At 42.0% G+C, this 21,339-nt stretch overlaps 1 protein-coding gene across 1 annotated transcript in view; it reads left to right on the top strand.

Moving 5' to 3' along the window:
- Positions 1–3,968: 3,968 nt before the first annotated feature.
- Positions 3,969–21,339, top strand: part of EVA1C (eva-1 homolog C) — a gene marked incomplete at its 5' end in the record, with an annotated part of 36,143 nt that continues 18,772 nt past the window's right edge. The window contains 2 exons of the mRNA XM_079547577.1: positions 3,969–4,095; positions 18,210–18,406. Coding sequence (XP_079403703.1) covers positions 3,969–4,095; positions 18,210–18,406 — 324 coding nt within the window. The remainder of the gene's footprint in view (positions 4,096–18,209; positions 18,407–21,339) is intronic.

Raw genomic sequence — 21,339 nt, 5'->3', positions numbered from 1 at the left:
TTTTAGTTCCTAAATTGACTGAAGAGTGGAGAGGAAGAAAAAGAGGTAAGGAGTTATGGTAGGAAAATAGTTATGTATATGAAAAAGTGTTTCATAGAAGTTGAAAGTAGTTCCAATCCAGCAAGAGCTACAGTTTTGCTACTGTGCTGTATATTTAGTTGTAATATTTTTTTCCTGATGGGAAATTTTAGGCCATCTAACTCAGCTTTAGTCTATGATTCCACATTGCAAGTTTATTTCTTGACAGCATGAATGTGATTTGAATTTCTGTACACTAGGCCATAACATGATTTTCAAATTGGCAGTTTGGCTGAAGTTCAGATAGAAATGATTAATATAGAGAAAAAAAGAACTCAAATTTTTGCTTTGCCCATACAAAACTTCAATGCAACAACACAGTTCCTGCATTTTTGACACTATAAAATGATTTCTTTTGTCCTGGAGTTCAAAAGAGAGAAACTTTTTGAAGAAGACATGCTTTCTGGTCTAGATTCTCACTTACAAGCTTTCATTTTGTCTTTGGTGAAAAATGGATCTCACTCCAGTTGCTCATAAGGAAAGGCCAAGGCTGATAAATTCTGTAATTCTGCATGCTGAACATGTCTGGATTAGTTATATTGTCTTTATATTGTATTCCAACTGCTGAGCTTTGCCAGCTTGTAGAAACTGTTTTAATGGCTATGGCATAGAAACAATTTTGCACATCAAGATAAATAATAATTTCTGCCTCTGTATCTCAGTGTTTTTTGGTGTTGTCTCTAAATTTACTATATAAGCCTTACCCCTAGAAAGGAATGGCAGGGATTGAAACAACAACAAAAATAAAAATTACAGATTAGAGATGACCATTGAATAACAAAGTATTCCCAGAGAGAGAGAGAGAGAGAGAGAGAGAGAGAAAGAGAGAGAGAAAGAGAGAGAGAAAGAGAAAGAGAAAGAGAAAGAGAAAGAGAAAGAGAAAGAGAAAGAGAAAGAGAAGAAAAGAATTGCCAATGCCATTTTACTTAAGACACATCTTCAATTCCTGCTGGCTGCAATATCCATCAGACACTCTCCTCTCCTCCATAAGAAGACTTCCCCAAAAGAGGCAACTACATACAGGAGCACCTGACTGCCTCTTTTGTTGTTGTTCAGCCCTCACTGCCTCACCTCCTGGGAGGTTACCTACAACATTTTGAACCTCTCCCAGTTCAGACATTCCACTTGAAAACTGACTTTGCCTTTGGGTCATATCTGAGCAGTGCCAAAAACATACCAGGCTCATTCCTGCATCATGGATGGTCTCTTACTTACAGCACTACTGGGCTAGAAAAGGCAGTGTTGTCTCATTAGGAGGAGAAAGTCTATAGTTCTCATTAAGCAAACAATTCCACAGGATCTTCTGACTCAAAGCCTTGCAAGTATGAGTACAGGATGGTATTTCTCAATGATTTTTGATGTTTTATATATTCTTGTGCACTGGTTCTGCTTGTCACAAACCCTCACCAACTCATACACAGCAAAGTGAACTACTATCACGGACAGTTATGTCTCATAGATTAGTGAGCAGTTCAGAGATGAGGAGGTAACTTTTGTTAGAGCTATAGCAGGTAGGGCTATAGCCAGAATATGAGGTGTCTGTATTTCTCTATTGACTGTGAGAGTCTAAAGCCAAAGGTCATCTGACTTCACACACTTGAAGATACAGTAGATATGTTGTTATGGTTGATGTGGCAGAGCCAAAGTTAGGGTAGACCAGTCCACCTCAGTCACCTAGACAATTTTGTAGAAAATCTAAGCACAGTTCCCAAGTACTTCCTCTTACTAAGGGATATAAATACTACTTTTAATGTTTCCTTGGTATTTATTTCTACCTTCAGTGGAACTGACTTCTGACAGCAGGTGCATGAAGTATCTGATTAAATGACTCGGCGTAACAAGATCAAGAGGAAAAAAAAAAGAGGGAAGTATACAGGAGAGTCCCATAGTTTTGTACCTAATATAATGGTTACAAGAGATGGGGAAGGTGTTTCAGCTCAGAGGGAAATACAGTCCTCACCTGAATCAGCTGAAAGGAAGAACTTCATACTTCCTACAGAGCTAGTCCTGTCTTCCCATCTGTTTGCAGTTGCAGCTTCTCTAAAATTATTCCATTTTCTCCTGTTTTTCAGCATCTTTTATCCCATTTTTTTTCTGAGTTTAGTAAAACTTGATGGGATGTTCCTGATCTCAGCCAGGTTTATCTGAAACCTGATTTGCTATTATCTGACCATCCAAAGGAAGAATGAGCATCCTACTCAAGTTATCCAGTTGTTATTCTGCGTGTGAAGAGGGAGAGGCTGAGGAAAGAAAGTGAATTCAGATGTAAACATGGTCAAAGTTCAGCATGACTTCCAGAAAGAGATGCCAAAGTTAGGAAATTGAAATCTGGACGTGATCCAGCTTCAGTTGGACCAGGAGGAAAGAAATGGTTTTAACAGAATCTGTTTGGTGTAATCATTTCTTACTTACTCACTTACTTGTGTCATTTCTGGAGGAAGCAGATGAGTAAACAGGTTGCCCAGAGAGGTGATGGATGCTCTGTCCCTGGAGATAATCAAAGTCAGGCTGGGCAATGCTCTGATCTAGCTGTAGGTGTCTCTGATCATTGTGGGGGAGTTGGACTAGATGGCTTTTAAAGATCCTTTATAACTCAGAAGATTACATGGTGATTCTATGAAGAGCATAAACACGCATACCTAACATAACATAGGCTGTCAGCATGTAGGTATCCTTGCCTACCTGCTTTACACCCAAGCACAGCCCTGGGATAGGGGATGTTTCCATGCCCATTTCCAGTGCTGCCTCTAGGTTCTCTTGCCCCTTTTGCCCCTCATGTGTTAAAAGCAGCTGCAAATCACATCCGAAGGTGGCTTAGCAGGTAATTTGTAAAGGGAATTTGTTTTAACTTCCCACTGGTTTACTTTCCAGTCTTACAAAATAGATCTCAAGGAACAACTTGAACCCTCTCAAAACAACTTCAAAATGTTTTCTCACCTTGCAGTGAAAGCCTTAAGCAATGCTACACACTTCAAACTCAGCTGTGCTGGACTACACAGCTCTTTAAGCTAAGGGCTGGGGTAAGGGATTGTCAGACGGCAACACGAGGGGAAGAAATGGAGAAAGAGATGTGGTGCTCTTGAGAGATAATGATTTAGCGGAGGGTTGTTAGAGTTAGGGTAGTATGGTTAGGTTGTGGTTAGACTTAATGATCTTTAAGGTCTTTTCCAACCAGAGCAATTCTATGATTCTATGATTCTTTTGCTTATTAACGCAGCCCTTTGCTCACTGAAATCCCTCATCCTGGGAGCTTTGTCCTGCTAGCTGGGTTTCCCCCACATCTGCCAGCAGCCCTGGGGGGCTGAAGCTGGTCTGGCATGCAGGCCAAGACAGTGTGAGGAAGGGAAGTAGGAAGGAAGGGAATTTAGGAAGTTTGTGCCGTGGGAAGAGGGAGCGATGGGGAGCACCTTGCGTCTGTCCTGTGGGGGAAAAATAAAGGGATGGGGGGGGAAGTATAGGGAACATAGAGAACGCAGCGGGGTAATGCTGTCACATGAGCCAGGGTGTGTGCGCAAGCCTGAGGCGGCCCTCCGACCACTGCCAAGCAGAAATGACGGGAGGGAAATAAGTTGAAAGCAAAGCGGTAAGCGCGGGGTGCGAAGGCGGAACGCTGCCATTTAGCCAAGAGGGAGGCGCCGGGCCCGAGAACTGCCCGGAGAGGGGTGGAGAGAGCCGGGGGAGGGCGGGCGAGGTGCACCGGGACTGAGTCAGCCCGGCCCGCACGATGCGCGCCGAGGGCAGTGCCAGGCGCGGCGCCGCCGAGGAGCTTCTTCCCTCCCCCGCGGCGGCGACCCGCGGCCGGGACCCCCTCTCGCGGCGGGGGGGCGGCCGCGCGGCGGCCTCGGCACCGGGCAGGGCTGCTCCGCCCCCCCGCTGCCCTCTCCCGCACCATGAGGGGAGGGGACGCGGGGCAGCACCCACGCCGGCGGCAGGTAGAGCGCGGGCGGCTGCTGCCCCTCCTCTCCTGCGCCATCCTCGCGTGCTGCGTCGAGGTGGCGGCGCTCCGGGACTTCTCAGGTACGAGGCGGTACGGAGCGTGCGGAGGGAGGGAAGCGCGTCCGGGGGAGCGCAGAGCGTGATTCAGATGTGCCGCGGAGGTGCGGATGAAGGACGAGAGGGTTAAGAGGAGCCCGAGGGGTCGGGCGGGAGGGCTTCGCCTGTTGGCCGCCGCCGGTTTCCAGCACCGCGCTCTGGGAAAGCCGCGTGCGGATCGTCCGGGACCCGATTCCGAGTGCGTGGAAGTCCCTGGAAAGGTTCCCACTTTCTCCCGTAGGCTTGGAGTCGCGCCCTGCGGGCACAGCAGCTCCCTTTGGGAGAGAGCCCTTGGGGGTGCCGGCTGGAGTGGCTCTGAAGGGAGTAGGGTCCTCTATCACCGTGTCAAATGAGGTGCCAGTGCCAACTGGGAGGGTGTCCTCGGTCCAGCAGAGAGAGAAAACAATCTCTGTTCTGTTTGGGACTGCAGCACCCCTGTGCTCTCCTTGTATTCCAGGACATCTCACTGCTGTTGTGAAGTTATTTTTACAGGAACAGTCCCTTTCCTCTCTGTGTTTCACAGTAAGCACAGCCTATTCCTGGCAGCTGCGAGCTTAAGGAACTGCCCCTAAGGCAAAAGGCAAAACTTGCCCTTAATGAATACCCTTCCCAAAGCCAGTCAACTGCACTGGAACTAAGTTAGTATATGATTAATAACACAAATGTGGCATTACACAGATTAATATAGCTCATATTAATGCGGTTCAAAAGGCCAGTGGTGGTTCTGCAGAAACCAGATGCGTTCTCTCAGCAGCAGGAACAGTGATTTTGTTGTTGTGTCAATCTCCTTAAACCTGAACGTTTCTAAGGAAGCAACCACCAAATGTTTAAAAAAAAAAGAGAGAGAAACAAAACAGAACTCTATGCTAGGATTAACTACATTTCTCCTATTAGATTCCTTTACAAATAAAAGGCTTTTCCTTATTGTAGGTTCTTGCTGGTTGTTTGGTTTGCTTGCTTGGCTGCTGGGCTTTAGATGTTAGCTTTGGAGTTGCATTTAGTTCTTCACAAGGGAACAGAAGTTCAGATTTTCTCTTCCAAATAGCCACTGAGTTATAAAATATCCCTCAAGTTTATCTAGGAAAGTTCCCCTTACAAAAGTCCATTCACATTTAAAATGAAGTTATTCAGATAAGGTTATCCAAGATCCATTTCAGAAGTACAGCTGTATTCAGTATTTCATTGTGCACTTTCTAAATAAGTAGAAGGACCAAAGATAATTCTCCAACTCGACCCAGAATTCAGCATTAAAAATGTCATGTGGACAATTCAGTAAATAAATAAAATGTAGAAAAGATTAGATTCCGAAGTTCTTGCCAATCCAGACTGGGGGCGTTTCCAGGCCTGAAAAAATTCCAGACGCATTTTCTTTTTACTTTTAATAGAGACACAATCCAGAAAATACAAAAAAAGTTACTGGATCTATTTAAAATAAGGGCATCTGGAACATCATCTGGAACACACTGGGAAGATTTTAGCTACTTCAAAGGTAGGGAAATGCATGACAGGTGCTGCAGGCCAGGAGCTGTCAGATGTAAGACAACACCTTGTAATGCCATCCTGAGCCTGCTTCAGACCTGTTACACGGTTAGAACAAGCTCTGTAACACCAGCTTTAAACTGAGCTTCCAGAACTGCTAGATTTCCTTATTTGCTCTTTCCCTCAGTAGGATCAGCTTGATTTTCACAAGCTCTGCTAGATACACATGGAAACAAATCTGTTCTGTTTAAAGGGCCAGCGCCCTGCAGCTGCCAAGATGCTGGCTGCTCCTTGGGGATTATCTCGGAGGTGACAGGAAGGGAGCTGGGTATCCTTGCTTTGCAGGCATCCTGCACTTTCACCAATCTCGAAGCCCAGCTCTCTCCTTTACAACTCTGAAGGAAAAGCTTCCAGGTGACAGGTTGCACTCTTCCACGTAAAGATCATGTCATAGCAGAAGGAACTGAGTTCAGGACCATGAATGCATTCTGCATGTTTTGATCTCAAATTGGAAATTCAGGAGTGCACTGAGAATGGGAGGGAAAGTTGCTTAAACTTTTCCTCTTCTTCACAGATTTCAGGCTTTTCTACTCAGATCATCAGGTGCATACTTTCTTGGGTCATTGCCTTTTTCCGCTCTGTGTGTTTCCAGCATCAGATCTCTACCTCAGCAGCCCAAACTCTGTTTCTTTCTTCGTTTTCTCTTTCCCTCTCTTTTTCTCCTCGTTCTCTCTCTCTGACAGCTTTCTCTAATCCCCAGCCTGCTGTCAGATTGCACCAACTTTACATGTAACCTTTTTTGCTCTCCTTCTGTATGCATTACTTTGTGCTAGCAATTCTAACTTGCCCCAGTCCAGTTGTTAATCACAAGACCTACCTGCTGCTTGTAACAACGTAAAGATGACCCTCTTTGGATTTGTCTGATGGTTTGGAAAGCAGGAGGGTAAAAGCAGACAGGAATATATGTAGATAGTGAAAGTTTGTGGTTGTTTGTTTTGTTTGTTTTTTTTTTTTTTTTTTTAATGTTTGACTTGTATTTATTTCCCCATTTAGTAAACAGTGGCCATTTTTTATGGATCACTTCACAGAACAGAAGCAGTGAAACTTTCACAGTATTTGTCCCTCCCTTTTCATAAGACACAGAGTTACAGTGCTGGCTGTGAGTAGAATCCCTTCATTTGGCTATTGCAACTCGGTTGTCATCGTGATCTTGTTATTGCACTTGCTCTCCTAGGATATATAGCTGCAGATTCTTGTTCTTGCGTTTCTTAGCCTAGCTTTTAACTATGGAAGTGTTTTGTTTTGTTTGCTTGGAGACATTTTTTCACTGTGCACTAATGGTTTATGAATCGGTATGTGAATTGGTATTTTCTGGACAGAAGAATATTCTGAAACAAGAATCTGGCAGCAGAGTTCTAAATCAACTGTGTATGAAGGACTCAGTAAGCAAAATTAGCTGCTCCTTAGTAACAGGAGATATCTGAGGTAAAGTCATGTTGATAAGCAGGATAGTTAAAGATCCATGTAGTCTATTCTTCTCTAGCAGTTTGGCAGCAACAAAGAACATATTTATTGTTTGTATTGGTTATTGAAATTAGAGGTTAGTCCTCAAGTCTGCAGTCTTCTGGAATGATTCCTTTCTTAAAGTGAAATCTGAACATGTAAGCCAAAGTTTGAATATGAAAGCTGAAGGTTAGGGGAGGGAGGGGAAAGAGCGAGAGAATCCACAGTTTTTTTCCTTAGATCTTTGTGCATATTGGTTTGAGGTAGAGAATTTTCTTCCTATTATCTGCTTTTCCAAAGACATCCAAACTCTTTTTTCACCAAAATTTTTAATCGTGTCCACAGTTTTGTTCCTACTTGGCAAAGCTCTGTCCTCATGTTGTTTTTCTCAGTGCCCACTTGCAACTTTCACATTTCAGGCTGGACTTCAGTCCAGGAGACTGAAGACTGCTGTGAATTTTGCTAAATCTCAGGAAGCTAAAAGCCCTAGTGGTCTGGGCTCCCAGGAGACCGTCAGCAGTGAAAAGGGACATCTTTTCAAGAGATGATGGCTACATGACAGCTATTTCCTCACCACTCCTCTATGCTCCTGGACTGGTTCTCAAAGCAGGCTAAATAAAGAGCTCGCAAGACCAGCAAGCTTGCATACTTCATTTAATATACATCTCATCCTGGTTCTATTGAAAGCCCGACTGCCTGCTACCAGTGATATTGTGGTAGTAGACATCCCTAGGCTGGTGCAGTGGGGATGGTGGCAGTTGTTGAGAAGAGCATACCTTCTGAACAGCAGGAGTCACTGCTTCCTTGTCTCAACCCCCTGCTCCCTAGGTTAGCTATGGAAAAAGCACTGGGCTCTTCCCTTGGCTCTCTGCCCTAGCTCTGATTCTTCTCCCACCTTTTCCTGCTCTGTGGCAAAAATGAACTCTTCTGAGGACAAACTCCTCACCAGCAGCACTTAGGAAAGCCTACAAGAAGATATGAAAAAGGAGAATGAGTATTTTACTTCTTTTTTTTTCTCCTCTTCCTCCTCCACGAGCTACATTGAGTGTAGGCCTTCTGCTTGAACTGGCTTCCGTTGCTCAATTCATCACTCAGTTGTCCTCTCTTTACCTTAGTCCCAGCCAGGTTTTCTGGGCAGCTTTCAAGAAATGTGTCTGTAACCGAAGATCAGAAATGAAGTAACTGTGTGATTGCATAACTGGGCTGAAGAAAGACTCTGTGGATGTGAACAGAGAAAGTGGCCTGCTTTGTAGGTAGAACCTTTTAACCTTTGTGCACTGGTGTCAACAACTTTTCTTTTGTCTTCCAGAAAGTTCAGACAGAACTAGGCATTACTTTAACTCCATAGACTCAATCTTCTAGCCTAATAATAGAGAACAAATGGATCTAATGAAAAAGCAAACCAGTTCACCCAAGAAATATAATCTCATCTTGTGGCTTTTCTGCATTAAAAGTTTCCATTAAGTTCTGTGGCATTTACTGATTCCCAGATTCCCCCAGGCAAAAGGAAAGCAAACAAATACTTTGAGCAAATGCTTTGTTTGTAATAATGTGGCAGGATCAATCAAGACCAACCACAATGATGCAGAGAGGGGTTTTTTTTTCTTGGCTTTACATTCGTCAGATAAAATCCTGTATAAATTTTCTGGAGTCAGTTCTGTTGATTCATTGTGGCAAGTGGAGCTTGTACTTCCACCAACATACATAATGAGGTGCTAAAAGGAGTGATGTCAGTGATGCATCTTCTTGATACCGGCTTGTAAATGTCAAATGCAAGTTTTGGTTGCTTTGTTTAAAGAGGAACATTTCATTTTAGAAACGTTTCATTTCAGTAATATGGGAGTTAAACCTCAAAATCTGGTTTAAAGTTTCTTAAAGTAGGGTGGGTTTGGATTTGGAAATTATTCTGTGAAACAGGGGTGTGTGTTAGAAGTGAGAACCAAGATTTTGCTTCAGGCTGATCTCTGCAGTTCCAGTTGCTTTCCTGAGGGAATGGGACTTGAGAAATCCAATTTTATACGTGGATTTTGCCTAGTACTTTTTTTGTTGTTAAATCCACTGATTTTAATAAACTTTGTTGAGGCTTTGGCCCAATTAAATTCCTGCTTATTTTGGTAGCTTAAGCAGCCAGGCTCCACTAGCTTCCCCAAGGGAGGATGTTGCTCCAACAGTTCTCTGTGAGTTAAGGCTTAGTTTGTTGGTCTCCACATCCCCACCATCACTCCCAACCAACACTGGGAAATTCAGATATGAGATACAAACCTCTAAGAAACATGACTTCCTAAGCACCTCTGTGTGGAGATCGATGTCTTTGAGTCTGTCTTTCAGATTACACAGCATTGGGGCAGGAACATTCTTTATTCATATCCATGCAGTTAGGTTGGTACCTATCATGTTATTTTTATTTAAAATAAATAGCAGAACTTAGCTCCTCCTGTCTTCCCATTCTGTGTATTACAGATATCCTTTTCAATTAGACAGAACTTCCGGACAGTCTGAGCTTTATTAGGGAAAATGATTACAAACCTATTCCAAATAAATACCCTTATTCTGATGGGAAGTGTCTCCAGACAGAAAAGGCACTGTCTGACCAGTCACCAGTTATCAGAAGCCTGTCAACTTCCAACTGTAATCTACAATTAAAATTAAAATATTGTGGTATGTAACCAAACACAGAGAAAATAGCGTCCTAAAGAGGCTGAAGAGCACAAGAAGGTGTGGTTGTGCCCTATTTGTTCAGCATTGGTGAGTCATTTCATCTGAATTTCTATGCATTTTAAGAGTTTGTTTCAAAGGTCTATTGTGTGGTTACTGGCAACAAATTAAATACCAGCACTGTTTGGGTCTTAATTTAGAATTAATTTAAAAACATCACTCATAATGTAAGACTTGACTAAGTCTGTGGTGGTCACTGGAAGGATTGCCAACAATTTCACTAGGCTTTGGGGTCTCAACGCTCAAATATCTGTTTATTTTTCCTCATTGTATTTATTCTTGAATGGGAAGACAAGCATTCATTATTTCAGAGTCATTTTACAGTTTTGAACTTTTCATTTCTTCAGATAAAACTGAGCTGGGGAAGAAGAAATGTAAAGAAAGTCATCGAGCTATGAGAATAGTGGGTTGTGGGGTTTTGCTTTTCTCATTTGAACTGCTCAACTATAAGCTTTCCTAACACTTCAGATAAGAGCTGTCAGGGGATGGATTTAGTGATTCAATAAGGAAATTCCCTTGTCTTTAATTTATCTTATTCCTCGTGATCTGATTTTTTGAGTGTCAAAAATAGAGGAGTGTACATGAGATTCAATGTTTAACTCAAGGTTCTCTTTGCAAAATGAAACCTGTATTTTGCTTTCTGAGGGATTGGTAATGAATAGAGCTCCCACCCACTCACCCCTTCTCAAGATTACATGGAAATTCAAGCTCATAAATCCAAGTTTTCAAGTAAATATTTCCTCTAGACTTTGAGGTCCTCCTACTTGCAGTCTTTGGGAAGATCGTACCTTTGCTGTCTCTGGGGCACAGTGATTCATTCATTCTGTCTCCAAGATGAAATTGCCACCTGCTGAGCCTTTCTCTTGTTACTTCTTGTTAATAGCACTAGAGGAAGCTACTCTGTCTCCTGTCAGAAGAAGTTTGTTTTGGTGAGGGCAGAAAGGAACTTTGCAGCCTCTCTTACAAATATTTTATCTCCTCTCAGCATCGTAAGTCACAGGACAAATATTTGTCTCTTTGGCTTTATGGAATAGCTGAGAGAGGTATGACTGACTACAGCACAGAGTTTAACAGCCCCAAATCACCAGGCTTTTGTAGCACACTGTTTACTAAGGAACTGCTGGATGCTTTTACCCAAGTCTACCAAGTGTTGTATGCTATTCTTCCTAACGATTTGCAGTAGAGCCATTGGGGTATGTATGTACACTGGGAGAGAGAGAGAGAGAGAGAAAGAAGGAAAGAAAAAGAGAAAATGTGAGAAAAGAAGGGTGTAGAGATTTCTAATTTCCTTAGAGAGCCATTGGCATAGAATGAAAATAAGTATCACTCCAAGATGACAGTGCAAGGGAACATGAAACCATCAGTCTGAATGAAACAGAATAGCTGTGGGAGGGCATGACAGAGAGAGTAGTCTTCTGGCCTGTTAGTGCAAGATTCATGGGTTTCCCCACTCTGCAAACATTTCACACATAGCTGCAAGCCTGTGTTGGGCGGCCTGGGTACAATGAGTTTATGTATGTAGTACCTGTAGAAACAAGCACATTTGGCATAACCAGAAAGTTACAGGTGGTCGATTCTTCCTTTCTGATACTTTGTTGTTGTTTGTTTGTTTTCTTAAAAAAAAAAAAAAAAAAAAAAAAAAAGCTCATGGTTTGTACTGTGTGTGTATGCTTTTATTCACTGAACGAACCTTGCTTGCATATTTGGGTTTGAATGAGTTCTTAGGATGAATTATCTCCTCATTACCTGAGTCCCTTCTCTAGCTCAGGTGGAATTAGGCCATTGCTTAATTTGATCCTCAGATTTAGCAGACAGGAGGGAGTTATGATCAATAAGATGATTATGTCCATAGGTTCTGATAATGAGGGAAAAATCACACAAAACAATTTCCTTCAAAAGTACACGAGCTGCTAAAGCAGTTCACAGAAAACCTGAATTCTTCATCACTAATGCCTGCTTTGATTGCCATACTTTTCCAAAAGCATTCTCATTTTTAACTGAAGTATTTTCTTACTGAAGGCTTAATCCTCAATCTGTCATGAAGTCCAATGAAAACAGGTTGCCCCATTAGCAGCAGGCTGATTAGCTCTCCAGTATGTGTGTGCTATGTCTTCAGCAGCCAGTTTACTTTTAGCATGAGTAAGGGATTGAATTGAAAGTGAGAGCTCTTATTTTGCCCTGTCAACTCGGGGCAATTTCAGTTTTCATGAAACTTGTAACAGCTTTATTTCTTTGATCCCTCTGTGCCATCCCATGCTTGAAACTGGCCACTGAGCTCAGCAGGTGCTGAGGAACGGAATGGCAGAGGGACAGAGCACAGTCGCATACATTTTATCTCTTTTGACAGTGGTTAAACTGAAAACTCTCAGGATCTGATTCTAAGAAATGTAACAACTCTGGAATCTCTGAAAACAGACTTGACGTTTTGAAATGGGATTTTTTTTTTTTAATCGTTACCAGCTCATCACAGGCATGAGATTTAACCCCAGTTTTTCTAAGTGAGCATCTACCCCTCCATCAAAAAGGTTTCAATAAGATCAAATATAAAATTATGGGTAAAATGTTTTCCTAGTGTGATGGCTAGAAGATGGCTTCTTTAAGCCATCACCCTCAGTGCAAGCAAAAGGATGAAGTTGTTAGGACAGTAGTCCCTGGCAGGCTGTATGGATGTTGAGAGAAATAGTGGGAAAATCTTCACTGAAAGAATGAGCAAGTGAGAGAAATTGAGTCAAATTAGTGTCTATACAAGGCACATTAATCAAATATGGATTTTTATGTGTGAATTAAACTGTTATGCTCATTTTGGAATGTTAAGTAGAATAATCAGTGCTTCTGCCCAAGGATATTTCTTCCAGGCGAAATATTGTAAGACCACATCTTTCTAGAAAGACAGGCAGTATGATTACAAGGCATTTGGTGGATGAAAAAGAATACAGTGGTAGGGCAAGTAGCTCTGAGCAACAACGACTCCATAGACAAACAGAGAATGTGGCAGAAGGGAGGGAGAGGAAACTTGGGTGTTTGTTTTTGTTCAATACTTCTTTCACAAGTGATGGAGAATATAGTGCTGGACAAGTACTGCAGCTAGTTCATAAATACCAATAAATGTCAGATTGATGCCTCTGATGGTGTTTGTAGTAGAGTTTATCAATGATTCTGTTATCACTGCATGAAATCTCTTCCTTGAAACTCGTCAGTCTTGCTTGTGTATCTTTAATACCTGTTGGCATAATTCTTCTGAAAGCTGCGGGAGACTATTTAGATGTACTGAAATGATTAGCTTTTTTTGTGTCTCCCACAACAATGCGAGTGCTATTTTGATCTATTTTGATCTAAAATGGATTTGTGTATCTTTACAACATGCTTGCAAATTGCTGTGCTAATTAGGCTAGATAGGACTATGCACAGTAACCAATATTCCTTAATCTGTATATTCTGACTCTGACAATCCTTGTAGGCTGTGTATTACTCAGCTTCAGGCTGTAAAAATATTACAGAGCTGCTGTCTTGCCAAAAAGACATTGCGTCAGTCAACGCTGAGATTGCATTTAATATGTGCTAGGCAGTAGACTCGCAGCTCAGATTGCTGTTCTCCTTGATGTTTCATGTGGTGAGATGCACGCCAGACAGAATATACACATTTCTATAACCTAATGCTGACAGCTGAAAAAGGGCCTTAAGACATTGTGCCAGTGACCCCCACCATGAGGAATGAATACAGTGTGTCTGAGTATCCTGCATTGTCTTTTGCCACACACTGGAGGTGGAAAACCTCTCTTAGCTGCCCACTTCCAGGCTTTTTGATAGTTCTGTTATTATTTTTTTTTTTTTAATGAGACGTAAGTTCCCAATTTTTCAATTGCCTGAAGTGCAGGGAAAAAAAAAAAAAAGTTTCTTTATAGATTTTCTTACTTTCATGTTCATTATTATTGTTATCCAAAGCAATAGTACCAGGAGCAAGTGTTGAGTATAAAACTACAATATTGTAAGAGGTGTTTTACACAAAGAGGTGTCTATTTACAATGTGAACTCTCTCAAGCCAGTTATTTTAGTCTGCCTCTGTCGTTACTGTCCTCCTTTGCAACAAGAAGTGATCCATAAGGCTTAAATCTTTGTTTAGCTGCTTGGTCTCAGTGTTTTGTGCATTTTTCTGGTACTACATTTTTTTAGTTGGAGTTCTTTGTCAACACAGTTGATGCTGTGACTAATTTGGCTAATTCTGGAAGAAAGGATTACGCTTGGGTTTTGCATTGGTATTTTGTAAGAAGTTACAATGAATGAGCAGTCTGGGTTATGCAGACAGTTGAGTGGGATGGTACCTTCTGGCCTTCAAATCAATGGGATGTATGATTCAGGCCTAACTTCTGAGCCAGTCTGTAATGTCTTCGAGATGATTTTGCATGCAGAGCACTCCATACAATGCTCATGAATGTGCCTTGGATAAATGGGAAAGCGACTAGTGGGGCTTTCACACAGGGGCATACAGATGCTATTAGGACACTGTAGTATTGCCAAGTTTCTCTGATTTAGCCAGACCTCACTACAATTGACATTTTCTCGGAAGTCTCATATTGTTTTAAAGAAGTCATGTTTATTATTTTAGGGGGGAAAAAAAATAATGAAATGAGAACAAAACCAACCAGCCAACCAAACAAAAAGATTTTCTCAGAATCTACAAGTAACAGACTTTGATTAATTAAACACAAGATGGGGGATTCTGAGCAATAAATTGTGCCCCCAAGTGTCTGCAGCCTAGACAATGTGCTGGGCCAGTGCCTGAAAGTGACACAGTCCTGTAGTCTGGTTTGTATGGTGACACAACCCTGCTGCCTATTTTGGATGACCTGATTTAATTGCGCCAGCAGAGGGAAATGCAGAAAAGGAAGCGTGCTTCAGAAAGAGTGACAGACCCATTCAACTGTTACAATGCCCTCTCTCCTGATAATCAGAGCTGCTATTAATTGTAGAGATAAGAACATATTTTTTGCCTAACCTTACATTGTCATTCGACTAAATGTGTTGCCTTGAGGGCAGTGCATTTCTGTCCAATTTCTGGTAAACAATATAGGGATACTCATGGTCTGGAGAAGATGAGTCACAGAATCATTAAGGTTGGAAAAGATCTCTAAGATCCCCCAGTGCAACCACCAGCCCACCCTCACCACTCCCACTGCCCACGTCCCTCAGTGCCACATCCACACGGCTCCTGAACACCTCAGGGACGGTGACTGCACCACCTCCCTGGGCAGCCTGTGCCACTGCAGCACCGCTCTTGCTGAAAAGAATTCTGTATAGGCAGCAGCCTCCAAGAAAGCACTGTGCCTTGTCCAGTCCAGTCTTCTAGGTGGGCACAGGATAGGCAGAGCCCTGGGACAGGGAGGAGTGCCAGCATCAGGAATGGAAAGAAGCTTGAGACTTGCAGGTAAGAAGCAGGAGGAAATTGTGACCAGAGTCAAAGCCCTGCCTAGCGTGGGCTGCCCAGTCTACACCACTCTTGAAAAAGGGCTAACCTCTTGACCTGTGCCTACGTAGTTTGTGTGCATAGTAATTATATAAAAAAAAAAGAGATTTACATGGTCAGCCATGTGAGACAAGTGGTTCGGATAGTACTACGTCACCACTTCTCTTATCAGAGGTTAGCAGCCAATTTCCATTGCTATATTTATCCTTTATTGTGTGCAAATAGTATCCTTCATTGTGCGAGTGTCACTTTAAATGCCACTTGGAAGGCCAGAGAGCATGATGTCTTATTTTCACCAGTCCAACTAACACTAATTTTACAAGTGATCCATGTTGCTTATTCAGAACAAGAGCATGTTTTTTAAAAAGACATTTTTTTAGAGAATTGAATAGTTGCAGTCGTTGGATAAAGGTGCTTAGATACTGGATTAGGAATTTGAAAGATCAAAGTAGCAGTTAAGATGCCAGGGAACTCATCCAAATCACAACATAGCTGATATTCTTTAGGGAATACTGGGCTGTTTTGTATACGGTACTCTTGGTTCCCCGTAACTTAAAACCTGAAGAATCAAAATGATTACAAATATCAGGCGAAATCTTTCAAGGTGTTGAGTGCCCACTACTCACATTGGGCTGAATACTCTTTTACACTGTGGCCCTTTATGCTACAAAGGCAATGCGAAAGGCCCTCGGCGGCAGCAAATGCCACAGGAGGCCCCTTTGCGGTATCAGACCGTAGCGAAGTAGGTTGGGTGCAGCCGGGCATTGGGCCCATTTTCTTGGCGGTACTCAGCACCTCTCAGGAGCAGGCTGACACAGGAGTGGTTCTGGCAGGAAAGCTCAACTATTTGTGATCTCAATTACACTGGAAAATGTAGGGGATGGGTTCTGCTTTCTTTTTTTCTTCTTCTTTTTTTTTTTTAACCTGTGTGAAGCCACACGGCTGGTCTCCATGAGATCTAGGCTGCAAATACAGGTCATGAAATGTTCTCCATCCTGATGGCAATGCCAGCACTCTGAGGCCAGTGAGGTGCAGAGCTCACCTACGTCTCTGCTGCAGTGGCAGATGCATGCAATGACTCCTATCTTCTCTAGAGCTATGGAGGGGGCATGGCAAAGGCAGTAGTGGAGCAGGCTTCGTTCTTTGAACTTAACAACTGATAGGAGAGCTGAAATTTCATCCAGCTTCAGCAGGTGGTAAAAACACAAGAGGATTGGAATATCTTTTTCTCATCATTTCGTCGTTTACTTGGAATACTTGGATTTCTGTTTCAAAGCATCTTTCTCTCTTCCTCTCTCTCTCTTTCTCTCTTTCTCTCTTTCTCTTTCTCTCTCTCTCTTTCTCGTTTTCTCTTTTGAGGGCTTAAAAAGGCAGCAAATATGAAAATTAAATAGCATGAGCAAACTCTTATTTCTTTCCTTCCAGGAAACTGATTTTGTATTTTTAGCCAATTTTTATTCAAAATGATTGTGGTTCTCTTTCTGATTCAGACACAAAAAAAAAAAAAAGAAAAAAAAAAAATACACACAGTTTTTCTCCATTGTACTTAATAGTAATAATATTGTTATCATCACAGTGGGATAAGCAGAATTTCTGAGGAGATAATACTTGTTTTGCCTTTAATTAGACCAACCACATGATTGGAAAACAGACAAGGATGGGAAAAATTCAATTTTGAAAATTAAAAAGATGTTTATGTAATGATGGTCACAGTATTAAAATTCCTGCAAACCCTTTTCATAACAAATAAGCGATAAGCTCTTAGTAGTTTCTCATTACTTAATAGATTGGGCTTGGGAATTTTGTTTGTTGTTTTGTTTTATTGGGTTTTTGTTGTTGTTGTTTTGCTCTAAATGGGGATGAACTTGGTGTTATATTTCCATACATTGAGGAGCTGGGTATTGGGTCTAATTTCCATGTGTTTATTGATGAGGAGTGGTAAAGATCATGCTTCACATGGAGACTGATATTTTGCGTCCTTTCTCTCTCTTGTCCCTCACCTCTTCCTTCCCACAAATATTCTCTGCATAAAGACAGACTTCAGTCGAGTGCAGCAGTTCATTATGTGTATTTATATATACATACTTATCAAAACTTCATAAGTGTAGGTGAGGAAATTCTTTGAATTGAGTAACCCCGGTAGTTTCACATCACAATGGCTAATTTGTAATGGTCAAAGGTAGCAGTCTGCATGTTTCCATGGAGGTTTTCTGCCCAAGAACAGAGAGAAGGGCACCAGGACATGAATTTTATAAATACTTGTGGTGATAAGAGAAATCTTGGCTTACAGTGCCCACTCGATGAAATACAAATCAGAAGAACAGCTTTCATTAGCTGTTTCATTAGTTGCTCATGGGATTACTTATTAGAAGATGCAAACAGATGGTACAGCTGCATGCAGACCCTACCTCTTCCTCTCCTGGTAACGCTGATATTCTCTGGTAAATACAAAATTCTGCATATAGTGCTTTTGGGTTTCTGTCCAGCAGCTTCCATGTCCAGCACTTATGAACAACCTTTCCTCTCTGCTGTCCTAGCACCTGGCTTGGTGGCCCACAGGGAGTCACCTCCCTTGTCATTTGTGCGTAACACAATTGCTAGGAAGCCTCAAAATGCAGAGGGCTGGCTTAAGCCAAGATATAACAGACATGACCAAGCAGGGCCTGAATCCTCCTTGTTGTCTGTGAAATGGCATCTCCAACTGCTGTGCCGCTGACGGGCTACTGATGCAGCCCTGAGACAGTGCCACAGCAACCTGCTGTTCTCCAGACCTGGCTGTTACTGGCATATAAGGACTGACCCAAGCAGGGTGTTGTGGCAGCGGGCCATATGTTTAACCTTGACTGCAGTGCCCTTTTCCAGAGACTGATTGTGATTTTCATATTATCTAACAAGCTTGTCATTTCCTGTACTAGTTGTAACACAGCTGAATATTTTCTAGGTTACCTAACCAAACTTCTTCAAAATCATACTGCTTATGCCTGCGATGGGGAACGTTTGAGTCTGCACTGTCCTCGGCATTCAACAATAAGTATTCAGTCAGCACTTTACGGGCAAGACTACCAAATGTGTGGCACACAACAGCCTGAAGCCAGAATGACAGAACCCACAAACTGTGTGGCACCCACCTCCTTGCAGGTATCACATCTTGTAAAGGTTCATCTTGCACAACATGCCTGTAGACTTCCATGCAGTGAGCTATGCTGCAGGAAAACTGCAAGTGTTCACCATGTTAAATGAAATGTCACCGTGTTTTTGTCAGTTTGTCACAAAAAGTATTGCACCTGAAAGGATTCATCTGGCCAGCAAGATATTACCGTAGACTGTGAAAGCTGTGTAGATTTCCTTCCATTTTGATAAGCCTTACTTTTAAAACCACATTGTCAATGTTCCCTAAAGTAATCAGTTCCCTTCTAATCAAATATCTGTCATGGCTCAGTAGACCAGCCTTTATCTATCACATGGGCTTTCCTTATCCCCAGCAGAGGACGCAAATTTTTAACACAGCTGGGTTACAAATCCACTGAGTTAGCTGACATCTTGGTAGGATTTGGCTTGCTTCATGCTGTCGTCACTGAAAGGGCCTGTGGCAGCTAAACAGCAGATTCTAAGCACTTCTATGGCTACCTACGTTTCAAAAAATACATGGTTTGTATCAAAAATATCCTATATTTTGTTTCCCAAGTCCACTTAAATGTAATTTAAAATGACTTACGTTTCATATATTATTGCTTTCTGCCATGGAGACTTCTAACAGGTCTTAGAAGGGCTGGCTTACACTGCTGTTAAAGGTTTGTTTCATCATAGTGGAAATAGCAGTGTTAAACCTAATTCAGTAAATCATTGGAAGAATGTGTAGTCAGTGGAATCTAAACATGTTCTGTCAGTGAAGCTGTTGTAAGTGCTTTACAGAAGCTTTGATGAAGCTTGCAATGTTTGTGCTTGTAGCTGACACGTCACTCTTTGACAACAGGGAACATCTGTTTCTACTACTAGTGAGCTGAAGAGTTTTATGGAATTGTTTGGCAGTAACATCTTCTCTCCAGAAACATTATTAGGCCCATAGTTTATATGTGTGGCTTGTCCATGCTGCACTGCAACTGCTAAAGACATTCCAGCCTTGACCTGTGGGCCATGTGAAAGTACAGCTCTCCACTAAAAACAGTAAGCCAGATGCATCCTTGATGTCATTTTACTGATTACTTGAGGCAACACCAATGATTATTTTGGGTTTGTGATGTTGAGCATCTTTGTGAGGTCTCCTTTTGCAGTTGTTGTTTTTTTTTTCCCCCTTACATATAATAAACACAGCGTGGGACAACTGTTGTATAAACTGTCATCATTGTTTGGGCACTGTCACTGATCAAAGACATGAAATCACTCTGACAGGGCCACAAATGTGAGACATACAAATGCTCTGCATCTTAGGGAGTTCCGGTTCTGTCAAGGAGAAGAGCAATATCCTGTAAACTGATTTCTTAGAGAAAGAGCACCAGTGATCTCATCCCTCCTCCCCTTCCCTTTGGAACTACATCTGCAGTCTGCTTAAATAGGCGTGATGCAGCCTGCAGCCCTGAGGATGTGTAACAGGCATTCCATATGGGGACCTCCTATTAAATAGGATTACTGCAAAATTTGATATGTCCTGAGATGTTAATAACCCTGAGCTGTCTTGTTATGATTATCGTTGTTTGCTTTCATAGTTGCATGTTTTTGTGCAGCAGCTTGATAGAGAATGTGATTACTCTTTGCCTTAAGCAAGAGAAAATACAAACGGATGCACAGGAGATGATTCAGCTCGGGTGCAAGAAGATGACTCAGTAGGGGACAGCCATTCTTCATTTGCTGAAGTCGTAACTCTATTTCACTGTCCTGCTCCAGAGCAATCCTGATTAAGGAGGAGCTGTTTGTGTAACTTGCAACTCTTTAAAAGAATAGTTGAGTGATAAAATTAAATCTGCTGGGCTTTTCTTTCCCTTTTAAAATCTACAGTGTGCACTTAATGCTGGAAAAGTATTGGATGCGCATTGTCTTCTTCTATGCAGGGAAACAAAAAGACAAGAATGTTACAGGATCACTGCAATATGCTGCCAATGTGTATCATTTCTGTTTGGGAAGGATGGCTTCCAGTGATGGCAGGAGAGGCTCAGCCACAGCCAATTGTCTGGAAACAAGCCTGGAAACAAGAGTGCAGCTTGTGCTAATCTCAGTGGTGAATTTGTGATTTGGCATCTTGGTATGACTCAGAGCCCTTTAATGAGAAACAGGACCAAAAAAACCCTAGATTTTATGAAAGTACCCAAAACTGTCTGAGAATTATATATTACAGTTACTCCTATTTAGAGCGGAGTGACATAAAGATAATGCCCTCCTTAGTGTGTTGTGCTTTTATATATCAAGAATCAGGGGGACAGCAATCAGAGAATCATAGAATGGCTTGAGTTGGAAGGAACCTTAAATATTATCTAGTTCCAACCCCCCTACTATGGGAAATAGTATATAGAAAGCCTCTGAACTGGGCTCTGGAGGTGAATAGGAATTTCATAAGTATGCTGCTGCATTTAATTTTTTTTTTTTTAGATGCTTTGGGGTGTGACTGGGTTACAGCTGGTCTCAGAGTCATCTTCTACAGCATCTTCATGTTTTCTTTCACCATCATAGCTACTGGTCTGAAAGCACTAAGTGAGAATATTACTGAAAGTATTAGGAATGCATGATAACTGAGCCTAGAGAAGGTCCACAAGACTCTCTGTGTGTAACAGTGGTGACCTTCCTGTTGTCCTCCTTCAGTTGCCACTCAGTGAAACAGCACAGTAAGGACCATTACCACAGTAATGTTTATTGCTATGCCAAAAGATCTAACATAGATTTGACCTTAAAATGACATTAAAAAAAAAAAAAAAGAAGAAGAAAAAAAAGAAAAGAAAGAAACAAGTTAAGGGTAGACTTACTCACACATGTTCTTGGCTCTGTGCATAGTCCCAAGTATCAGTAGGCTGTGGTGGCGTGCAGCAGGGTCTTGCTGACTGTCTGGGGTCAGAGAGAAGAGTAACTAGCAACAGTGAATTGAT

This window comes from Tetrao urogallus, assembly GCF_951394365.1.
Source record: "Tetrao urogallus genome assembly, chromosome: 1".
Classification (NCBI taxonomy): Eukaryota; Metazoa; Chordata; class Aves; order Galliformes; family Phasianidae; genus Tetrao; species Tetrao urogallus.
The sequence above is the reverse complement of the archived record's forward strand: the minus strand, read 5'-3'. Positions and strand labels throughout refer to the sequence as shown.